At 37.5% G+C, this 12,208-nt stretch overlaps 1 protein-coding gene across 8 annotated transcripts in view; it reads left to right on the top strand.

Annotated features, from left to right (window-relative positions):
• LOC137201128 (interferon-induced very large GTPase 1-like) overlaps positions 1 to 11,653 on the top strand; it is a 33,366-nt gene extending 21,713 nt beyond the window's left edge. For 6 of the 8 annotated variants that reach the window (XM_067616022.1, XM_067616023.1, XM_067616019.1 and 3 more), the window contains 2 exons: positions 5,035 to 5,069; positions 5,174 to 11,653. In XM_067616022.1, the coding sequence (XP_067472123.1) occupies positions 5,035 to 5,069; positions 5,174 to 10,006 (4,868 nt within the window). In that variant the 3' untranslated portion in view covers positions 10,007 to 11,653. The remainder of the gene's footprint in view (positions 1 to 5,034; positions 5,070 to 5,173) is intronic. The other 2 variants (XM_067616024.1, XM_067616021.1) reach the window with 1 other exon arrangement.
• Positions 11,654 to 12,208: the final 555 nt, after the last annotated feature.

Raw genomic sequence — 12,208 nt, 5'->3', positions numbered from 1 at the left:
AATCTCAAGTATACAATGAAATCTTGTTTAAATCCCATTGCATACACATGTGGATCCCTTTTTGTGACTTGTGGGTCAATGGAAGGGCAGAAAACAAGAGATTCAACATTCAAGAGCTTTTATTGTCACATGCAACACAGCAGAAGGCAACACTGAAGGTAGTGAAATTTGAAAATACTTCCAATTAGGGTATCTAATAAAATATTTACAATTATTTAAAATATATATATATATATATAAATATTGTATATGTGTCAGTCAATTTTACAGAGACCCAACAATTCCCCTATGAGCAAGCACTTAAGTAAGGAAAAGGTAAGGAAAAACTCCCCTTTAATGAATAGAAACCTCAAGCAGAACCTGGCTCGTGGTGGGCGGACTGCTGCTTTCACCTGTTGGATTGAGACAGAGAAAGAAAGAGGGGGGAGTGGGGGGGGGGGCAGAATAACAACAATCATAACAATAACAATAACAGCAGCAATAGCAGTAGCAATAGCCAGGGAAGGATTCCAACAGGACTGCAAAGGACTGCGAAGGCTCGGCCTGCAACCCAGGGTTTCCTGCGAGATGAGAAAACACAAAAAACTCCAGGGAAGAAACCAAGTTAGTAATATGCATTGATGTTACATGAATGCATACAGATGGAGAGGAGGAAGAGGAGAGAGGAGCTCAGTGCTTCATGGGAAGTCCCCTGGCAGTCTAGGCCTATAGCAGCATAACTAAGGGCTGGCCCTAACTATAAGCTTTATCAAAAAGGAAAGTTTTAAGCCTACTCTTAAACGTAGAGAGTGTGTCTATCACCCGGACCGAATCTGGAACATGGTTCCACAGGAGAGGAGCCTGATAGCTGAAGGCTCTGCCTCCCATTCTACTTTTAAAGACTGTAGGAACCACCAGTAAGCCTGCATTCTGGGAACGCAGTGTTCTAGTGGGGTAATACAGTACTATGAGCTCTTCAAGATATGATGGTGCCTGATCATTAAGGGCTTTGTAAGTTAGGAGAAGGATTTTAAATTCTATTCTAGATTTTACAGGAAGCCAATGTAGCGAAGCTAAAATGGGAGAAATGTGGTCTCTTTTTCTAGTTTTAGTCAGAACATGTGCAGCTGCATTCTGGACCAGCTGGAGAGTCTTTAGAGACTTGTTAGGGCAGCCTGATAACAAGGAATTCCAATAATCCAGCCTGGAAGTAACAAACACGTGGACTAGTTTTTCTGCATCTTTTTGGGACAGGATGTGCCTGATTTATGCGATATTACGTAAGTGAAAAAAGGCAGTCTTTGAACTTTGATTTATGTGGGAGTTTAAGGACATATCCTGATCAAAGATAACTCCCAGATTCCTTGCGGTGGAGCTGGAGGCCAGGGTAATGCCATCCAGAGTAGCTATATCATTAGATATTGTGTTTCTAAGGTGTTTAGGGCGAAGCACAATGACCTCAGTTTTATCTGAGTTTAGTAGTAGAAAATTGCAGGTCATCCAGGTCTTTATGTCCTTAAGGCATGCTTGGAGTTTAGTTAACTGATTGGTTTCATCTGGCTTCATTGATAAATATAATTCGGTATCATCTGCATAACAATGAAAATTTATGGAGTGTTTCCTAATAATATTAATATTATAGAAGCATATACAAGGTGAATAGTATTGGTCCAAGTACAGAACCTTGTGGAACTCCATGTCTAACTTGCCCTCATGGAGGATTCATCATTAACATGTACAAACTGAAATCGGTCTGATAAATACGACTTAAACTAGCTTAATGCAGTTCCTTTAATGCCAATTAAATGTTCCAGTCTCTGTAATAGGATTTGATGGTCAATTGTGTTGAATGCGGCGCTAAGATCTAACAGGACAAGTATGAAGACAAATCCTTTGTCCGATGCAGTTAGGAGGTCGTTTGTGACTTTCACCAGTGCTGTCTCTGTGCTATGATGCGCTCTAAATCCTGACTGAAAATCCTCAAATAAACTATTGTTATGTATAAAGTCACATAACTGATTAGAGACTGCTTTCTCAAGGATCTTAGAGAGAAATGGAAGGTTAGATATAGGTCTATAATTGGCTAAAATGCCTGAATCAAGAGTACACTTCTTAAGAAAAGGTTTAATTACAGCTACTTTAAAAGACTGGTACATAGCCTGTTACTAAAGACATATTGATCATATCTAGTAAAGAAGCGCTAACTAAGGGTAAGGCTTCCTTAAGTAGCCTAGTTGGGATGGGGTCTAAGAGACAGGTTGATGGTTTATCTGAACAAATCATTGACGTTAGTTCAGTCCAAATATATGTCAGGATTTACAGCTGTTTCTAAGGTGCCTGTGTTTGGGGAGAAATCAGTGCCTGTTGAGGGCAGGAGGTGGTTAATTTTGCCTCTAATAGTTAGAATTTTATCATTAAAGAAGCTCATAAAGTCATTACTTCTGAGAGCTATAGGAATACATGGATCAATAGAGTTATGACTCTTTGTCAGCCTGGCCAAAGTGCTGAAAAGGAACCTAGGGCTGTTTTTATTCTCTTGTATTAATACTGAGTAATAGGCAGCTCTGGCATTACAGAGGGCCTTCCTATATGTTTTAAGACTATCTAGCCAGACTAAGCAAGATTCTTCCACTTTGGTGGAACGCCAAATCCTTTCAAACGCCAAATTCCTTCCAAATCCTTTCAAAGGATTTCACATGTGTGTATTATGTATGTCCAAAAAGTCCCAGAGTTCAATGCCATCTACTGTGCCCGACTTGCCACAGGTCAAAAAATATTCCCAAATCCCTCTCACTTAAGGAAAACTTTGATTGTACGGTAACATTATTTTGCAGTAAAATTATATATATTCACCTCCAGATTTATATAAGCTGTATAACCTTTTAAAAAACTAAAATGAAACAATATATAGAAACTCTATTTAGTGTAGAGGAGATAAATCTTGTTGAACAATTAACTTTTTGAATATACACATAAATATTTGTAAATAAACCTTATTAAAGGATGGGTTCACAAATTTCAAGTCTGTCTTCAAACAATAGTCAGGAGCACAAATTAATATTGAAAGACATTTTGCTCTCTGTATCAATCCTCCTGTTCACACTGACCATTAGAAGATCTCCTCCAAATGTAAGTGGTGAGGAACAAAATCCACAGTCCTCATTTTCAGCAAAAATGTATTTAAAAGTTTATCTGAAGATAATATGAAGCTTCAGCCATCAGAGTCAGTCAACTAAAGTGGATATCTTCCACCATTGCAGTCTTTTTAGTAAAGAATTCCCTCTTTGAGTCTCAACAGTGTTTTCCTGTTCAGCTGCAGTGAACAGATAGTAAGAGAATTTGACACTAGAAAGGCTGTAAATTGAAAATTGTACATTGAAAGATATTGACTTGATTTGACAAATTTGGACTGCTGAGGCCTCATATTAAGTTCAAATAAACTTTTTTGGCACTTTATTGGGTAGAAGGCAGTGAAGAGTCAGACAGGAAAACAAGGGGAGAGAGATGGGTATGACATGTAACAAAGGTCACTAGCTGGAATTGAACCAGGGATGTTACAGTTATGTGGCATCACAGTAACCATTCTGTTCCCAGGACACTCCAGCTTTGAATAAACTTTTAAATATATTTTTGCACTAAAGGAGGGCTGTGTGTTTGTCCCCCATCACTTACATTGGAAGTGCATCATAAAGGGATCCTTTGATAGTCAGTATGAACAGGAGGAATGACTACAGCAAGAAAAACATGTGTCAATGTTCATTTGGGAATCTGACTATTGTTGTAGGACAGATTTGAAAAATTGTGAACCTGCCCTTTAACCACGAATGATAACAATCCACACGCTCAGCATTTAGAAAAAAATGCTGCTAATTCAGACACCACAACACATTACAGGCAACACAACAGAACTGTTTCCAGAGGACCCTTAAAAGATGATGAACACGTCTGGACACCCTTGTTGTTGCCATGGTTTTTGACTCATTACTGAAGTCAGCTATCCGTCAGTGGTTTTTGACTCTGAGCTAAAATGTGATTTTGGTTCATTTTAACATTGCGATCGCATTTCCAGACGTGTTTATCACTTTTAAGTGTCCCCTGGAAACACTTCCATTGTGTTGTCTGTATTGTGTTGTGTTGTTTGTAATGTGTTGTGTTGTCTGAATTTGAATCTGAATTTTTTTGTAAATAAATCTTATTAAAGGACAAGTTCACAAATTTTAAGTCTGTCTTCAAACAATAGTCAGGTGCACAAATTAGTATTGAAAGACATTTTGCTCTCTGTATCATTCCTCCTGTTCATACTGACCATTAGAAGATCTCCTCCAAATGTAGGTGATGAGGAACAAAATCCACAGTCCTCATTTTCAGCAAAAGTCCATTTAAAAGTTTATCTGTGGATAATATGAAGCTTCAGCCATCAGAGTTAGTCAACTAAAGTGAATATCTTCCACCATTACAGTCCTTTTTGTAAAGAATTCCCTTTTTGTGTCTCGACAGACAGTGTTTTCCTGTTCAGCTGCGGTGAACAGATACCAAGGGAATTGGACACTAAAAAGACTGTAATGTTGAAAGATATTGACTTCATATTAGCTTCAAATAAACTGTTTTTCTTAAGATAATGTTTTTGGGGCATTTTGGCCCTTTATTGGTTGGAGGGCAGTGAAGAGTCAGACAGGAAACAAGGGGAGAGAGATAGGTATGACATTTTAGAAAGGTGACTAGCTAGAATTGAACCAGGGATGTTACCGTTATGTGACATGCACAGTAATCGTTGGGCTACCAGGACACAACAAAGGTCCCTGCATCAATACACAGGTTACTCAAAGCTAATGTCGGTCTGAACACCACCTTAGATTTCAGACACTCAAATAAAATGGTGGAGGGTGACTATAGTGTTCTCAATAGTAAATCAGGAGTCATTTTGGACACAGTCACAGTCAAAAAATAGTAAATTACTGACAATACCTACAAGATTATTATTAGAAAGAAAAACATATTGGTTCAGTAGCACTTTGCTCTGTCCCTCTAATAATGCAGCTCGCTATTGTATTGTAGGTACCAATATGGATGAGGATGGAAACAAGGATAAGGTAAGAAACTTAAAATTTAACTCACAAGATTTTAAGGAATGTTTATTTTATATCTATATGATTATATTTTTTTATGTATGTTTGTATTTATCTGTTATTTACAGCAGTCAGTGAACATTTCTAAAGAGAGAAACAGGAAGGAGCAAGCAGAAATTGAAACACTGCTCAGCAGACTTCATCTACAAGACAAATATGAAAAAAAGTTGACACCAGGTGACTTTCTTAAAATAGGACCATCTGTGAAACAGCACAGTGACACATCTGAGAAAGATCTCGCTCACACTTTTCTTCAGAAGCTGATGATGTTAGACTACAGAGCCAGATATATTCCTGTAAAACAAGACAGTCCTGAGATGAGCCATTCAATGTGTGATCCAGTGTTTGACACTGTTGACACAGAAGACATTGACTTGGAAGCTCTTCTTAGCACCAGTGTAGACTCTAATCAGCCAAAACAGTCTCATGTGCATCCAATGGATGTTCAAATGGCAGTATTTCACTGCTCAGACAGCTTTCTTAAGCAGAACATGATTACAAAGCTATCACGGTGTCAGTACGCCTTACCTTTGCTTGTTCCTGACCTAGTTACAATGGATATTGAGTGTCCTCTGTGGACATTCAGACAAATAAGAAAAAGCTGGAAGATAACTCAAACTAAAGATGATTCAAACATTGTCACCATGAAGAGTATGCCCATCTGCAAAGCTGAGACATCCATGGTGTCATTTTTCCGTCTTGGTTCACTATCAGTGTCTAAATCTCAGCTGATGAGCACTTTGATCAACGACCGTCATAGCACCTTCTTCCACAGAAACAGTCCAGGAAGCACCAAATCTCGCCATTTGTTGGATGGTGTGGCAGAGATTGCATGGTACTGCCCAGCTGGAAAACCAAATGATGCCTTCACTGACTGCATTGCCTTCTGTAATCTTCATGGTGATGCTGTGATGAATGAAAAACAGCGAAAAATACTGACGGAAAAATCTTCAGTCAATGTTGTTCTGTTTCCAACTCTGAACAAAAGTGACCAAAGTACTACAGTTGTCTCAGCCCTTCTCAAGTCTCCAAAACCTCTAATTTGTCTCATTGTTGATAATGATTGTGGTGCAGTTAAGATCAAGGAGGGAAAATACAAAATGGGTCTGAAAGACAGAAGCTGGTCAGATGTTTCTGAAGAGTTGAAAGGAATCATTGGAAAACTCTTGTCTGAACCACATACATCCTTCCAGCTAGAAACCATGGCTGAGGTCTCTGGAATCAAAGTGGATGAAGATGACGAAGTCTGCAAAAAAGGAAAATGTGCTGCTATGAAAATAGTGAATTTACTTAAAGAGATGGATGTTTCAAAGATCAAAGATGAATATCTGCCTTGTCAAGGCAAACTGTGGCATGACTGGTGCAAAATAAACAAGGAACAGTATCACCTCAAAGGGGAAGAAGGGGAGACTGAGAAAGCTAAAAAACAACAGGAATTGGAGAGAAAACGTCAAGAACAATGTGCTGCTTCCTGTAGTAAACTGATCAAGTTGTTCATTGAAAGCCTCTCATCTCTGCCATCAGAGGAGAGAGAGTATTTCCTGAAATGGATTCACATCTTAATAGATGCACTTTCAACAGATGATCTGTCTTCAATTCTCCAAAAATATGATGAAAAATGGTCTGAAGTCTTGGATTTGAAGAAGAAACATGACAAATCTGATCAGCTAATAAGCAAGCAAACTGAACTTGAGAAAATATCAGCAAAACTGCAGTCAGCTACTTTTGGCTTAGAGCACATCTTCAGAGAAATTGGACAGATCTATGAAGCCCATAAATCTCTGCAGGAACAAACAACGATGGAAGAGACTTACTGGTCTAAATACCCTGAGCTGGCTGCAGAGCTGATGATATCAGGACACCCAATGGAGCTGATGGATGGTGATGCAGGTCATGTGCCTTTAACATGGATCTCTAGTCTTTTAGATGAAGTCATCAAGAAAATGGGAGATCAGAGAGTTTTTGTTTTGTCAGTTTTGGGTGTACAAAGCAGTGGAAAATCAACCATGCTGAATGCCATGTTTGGATTACAGTTTGCAGTAAGTGCTGGCAGGTGCACCAAGGGTGCCTTCATGCAGCTGGTCAAAGTGTCAGATGAGATGAAGAAAGACTTTCAGTTTGACTATGTTCTAGTGGTGGACACTGAAGGACTGCATGCTCTGGAGTTAGCAGGTAACGCTACTCTTCACCACGACAATGAACTGGCAACATTTGTCGTTGGTCTGGGAAACATGACATTGATCAACATCTTTGGAGAGAATCCAGCTGACATGCAAGATGTCCTGCAGATAGTTGTTCAGGCTTTCATGAGGATGAAGAAAGTTAAACTTTCTCCAAGTTGTGTGTTTGTTCACCAGAATGTTACAGATATTGCAGCTGTAGAGAAAAACATGGATGGAAAGAGACGACTGCAAGAAAAACTGGACCAGATGGCCAAACTGGCCGCTAAAGAGGAGGTTTGTGATGCTGAGTGCTTCAGTCATGTTATTTCATTTGATGTGAAGGAAGATGTGAAGTATTTTGCCCAACTGTGGGAGGGAAGTCCACCCATGGCTCCTCCAAATCCAGGTTATAGTGAGAGCATCCAGGATTTAAAGAACTTCATCCTCTCTAAAGCTTCACAGTCTAAAGGGACAACTCTCTCACAGTTCAAAAGCAACATCGAGGACCTGTGGAATGCCCTTCTGAAAGAAAACTTTGTTTTCAGCTTCAAAAACACACTTGAAATTGCAGTGTACAGAAAACTTGAGGTCCAGTATGGGAACTGGACCTGGACCCTGAGGAGCAAAATGTTGACCATTGAGAACCAGCTTTATACCAGTATTGAAAATGGAAAACTTGACAAAGTTGAGCTCAGTTATCTTCATCAAGAAATGAGCAAAACATATGGAGAAATCAAAAAAGGGATGACAACATTCTTTGATGATGACAGAGATAAAGAAATGTTGGTTCAGTGGCGAGGCCGATTTGAAAGCAAAATCAAAGAGTTTCATGATGAACAGGTGGAAGGAGTTAAAAGAAAACTGGATGAGGTCATCCAGCAGAAGAATGCTTGTAAAAAGCTAGATGACAAGAAAACAGAGTTTGAGAACAAACTGCTACAAAAGAGCAAAGAACTTGCTCATGAGTTAAAAGACAGGGCCAAAAATGATGAGGAACTCCAAAAGCAGTTCAACAGGGTTTGGAGTGTCTGGGTTACTGATTTAACTGTAAACATAAAATCTATTGAGGACATCAAGTTGGAAGACGACCAGTTTACTATCCTGCGAGGCCTTGGTTTTGAATGGAGTCTTATAGATGATTCCAAAACCTGTGGCAATTACAAAAATATATCAGTGACTGGGGATTATTCTCATTATGTAAACCCAAAGAAGAACCAAAGTCTGGGTTACAAAAGCCAACAGTGTCAAGAAAATGAGAAGAAAAAGCAAACACAAGAACAAGGTAAATGGGACAAAATGGTTGAATACGTTGAAAATAAAAAAGAACAGATGGTAAATTACTTTAAGGGGTCTTTATCATGTGACGAACGAAAAATGATCAGATCCTTCATTGAAGATATTGAACAACAGTCCCTTAATGCAATTAAGAGCAAACCTGTAGCTACAAGAGGCTACAGTCCAACTTACTTGCAAGAGGTGGCCAAAAATGTCAAAGAAATAGTGACAGAATTTGAATCAAAGAGTAAATATGTTCTTAAGAAGGAGTTTACAGTTGATCTCTTACTTTATGTGTTTGACAAAGCAGCGAGTTGGATTTCAGAGTCCCACAAGAAATTCAGGATGAACAATGATGCTCTCATTTATTTAGAAAGCAAGAAAATGCAATATAACAACATTTTCAAAAGCTTCTGCAAAGGAAACTCATCTGCTGTTGTGTTTGGAGAACTGATCTGTGAAAAACTGAAGGTTTCAACCGTTGAAGCTGTCTGTAACAAGACCGCCATTGATCTCGCTGGAGAGATGAGGTGCAGTTTCCCAGCATTCAAGGGGAACAGGTTGAACTTGGAGAAACATGTGTTGAAGTCACTGGCAGAGAAAGAAGACTTTGATGGTTTTATCAACTACATCCAACGCCCAAGGAGCCAAGTAGAGAGTTTCATAAAAGAGGAAGTAAAGAGATATGTCTTCACAGAACACAAAGATAAAGCACTGAATATACACAAGAAAAATGTTGAAGACATCAATAAACTTGTGAGTCAAGCTTTGTTCACTGCAACAGAGAAAGTCAAAGCTCAGAGAGGAGACACAGACATGTGGCTGAAGGAATTTTCCAGTTTGCTTAATGATGAGCTAACATTCGACACCATTTGTGCTCAAAATTTCAGTGATATAAACAAATTTGACTTTCTTAAAGAAGAGATAGAGAAAGGACTTCCATCCATCATTGAAGAGTTGAGCAGCCTCTCATTGGGTAAGATGAAGGAATTCAGGCTGAGGCCAGAACAAATCCTCATCGATCAGCTGTGTAACTGCTGCTGGGTAACGTGTCCATTCTGTGCAGCTGTTTGTACCAACACCCTGGAAAATCACAGCCCTGACGATCACAGCGTGCCTTTCCATCGATCATTTGCGGTCATTGGTACACACTTCAGAGAGTCAGTGGAGATGTGCATCGATTTCTGCACAACAAGAGTTGCAAGTGATACTTCTTTTTACATTAATGATGATTCAGATGAGACCCTTCTCTATAAAGAGTACCGTAAGGCTGGCCCAAGGTTTGCTAACTGGAGCATTACCCCTGATGGGTCTAAGCTTCCGTACTGGAAATGGTTTGTAAGTCAATTTCAAAAGCAGCTAGAAGACCACTATAAGTTGAAATTGAAGGGCCTTGGTGAAATTCCCGAAGAGTGGAATTTCTCCAAAGCAGACGCTATTAAAAGTCTGGATGAAATGTGTTAGTGAGTCAACACAACACAACTACAACTCTGCTGAAAATTATGATACTGTTTTGTTTTCATCAACCAAAGTACTACAAAACAGTGTTTTCAGATTTATGCTGACTTTATAATTGACAGATGAATTTGTCTCTGAGTAATAAATGTGAACAGTTAGTGAATTAATACATACAGAAGACTTTTTGACTGTTGAACACACATCTGATTGCTTGATTGAAATCGACACATAAAACTAAAGAGGGCACAAGAACAAAGCAATTTAAAGGATGTTGTGTTTCATAAAAACTTAATATCAATTTGTCAGTTAGTGATGATTTCTGGAAATACAGATAGTTTCCATAAAAGTAAAAGCAGAACGCAATATGTTGTTGTTTGTTTGCTTGGTGTTTTTCAAAGAAAGCGAACTGATGTAACTACATTGCGTTAAATGTAAGATGAGTCAAAGGATGGATATTTTATTTTTAATTAAATCAGGATACATGAAGTTTAAAGTTCTGAAGTTCAATGAAAATGGAAAGAGTTGTGAGAGGGATGGTGAGACACATGTAAGAAATTATTTTTACAATGAGGAACAGAATTTCTTTGTAAACCTGTTTAACAGTCATATCTCAAAATCATGTCAAAGAAGTTTTGTCTGTTTGTAGAAACTTACAACATAAAAGCATTTTAAGTTGAGTCATGTTAGAGAATATATCAAACATAATTAATGAAGGATGCTTTATGTTTTAAGTATTTGATGTTTTCAGTTGTGTAATGTTTATCTATTTTCAACCATTCTGTTATTATTTACAGTGTTTTTGTAGTTTTAAGTGAACTTCTGCTCTTCTCTATTCAGATATCCAGAGTTAATGTAAACAGTGTAATTCATTTGAAGAGAATGTTACTAATATTTAATCATTTATTAAATTGATCATTCAGTGACATCACAAAAAACTCATGTTATCAACAAACATAAAGAGTCATAATAAAAATGAATACTTCATATCTACTAAAGGTTTCTTAATGTTTTTTTTAATAACAGTCTATTAACATATTATACACCTGCCATAGACCACAGTGCATTTATGTTTTCATTGTATTCTTTTACTGAGGTCTGAATCAAGATTATGAGATCAAACATTTTCTCTGAAATAAAAAATAAAAAATGGTGGTGGTATCATGATGGCTCTCTCTCTAAATTTTATAAATTCAACAGGTGTGTTATTTTCTTTATTGTTATTTGATCTAGTCAGCTTTTTTATAGACGGGTGTTAAGATCCAATTTCTGAACAAGAATCTAAGTTTTCTTCTCTTTTTTCTAACTTAATACTATATATAGTTTTGAACATAGGTGATGTAGATTCTTATATATGCAATGATGAATCTGATATAATGTTTATATATAAGATGTACGTTTGATATTTTGAAGTATGGCTTTTGTATTTCTGATTTTTCTATGTATTTTTTTCTATGTACTTTATTGAATTGTTCTTTGTTTTGGGATGTTTATCACCCATGTTGGTGAACCACACCTGCCATCATAGAGCTTGTCAGCCTGTTTGTGTGCATGATATATAGGTATGGGTGTGTTTTCCATTTTATAAACATTTTGACCTGACGAGGATCCAAGTGATATTGAAATGTTGTCATCATTAAACTTTTTTGGCCTGGAGTAAGTGTACAAGTGTTTCCTTTTTTCATTATATTTTTTTCCACATTCAGATGTTTTTTATAGTATCATTTGATGTTATACATCTAAACAGCAACAAGTTCTTCCTCTTTTCCCTTCTCTTGTTTGATGGGTCAGACTAATCCCCAGTGATGCTCAAATGCAATTTATATTGGACAATTATTACATTGAAAACATAATTATATAAAGAGCTCTGCTTCAGTTAAACATTTGTTCAGCACAAACACACACAGTCTTCTGCTGTGGGGGAAACACCCACAGCTTTCACATCCAGGTCATTATCTATTCACTATTTAGTGAATAAATTAAAGCAATCAAAGCTCAATTCAAATTCCTGAGAAAAACTATTTTAAAGTAAAGCAGTTTACAGTTATAGGAGACAAAATGTGGTTTAAGTGGCAAGTTACACTTTTTACTGGAAAGTGCATTTTACTTTATGTGAAGTCTTGTCATGTTACTTTGACGTCACATCATCATTACTACTGTTTTCACTAACTGTTGTTAAAATCTGCAATATTTTAATGACCATTTTAGTAT

The sequence above is a fragment of the Thunnus thynnus genome, chromosome 17 (assembly GCF_963924715.1).
Source record: "Thunnus thynnus chromosome 17, fThuThy2.1, whole genome shotgun sequence".
Taxonomy (NCBI): Eukaryota; Metazoa; Chordata; class Actinopteri; order Scombriformes; family Scombridae; genus Thunnus; species Thunnus thynnus.
Note: the sequence above shows the minus strand (reverse complement) of the source record. Positions and strands in the feature narration are given on the sequence as shown.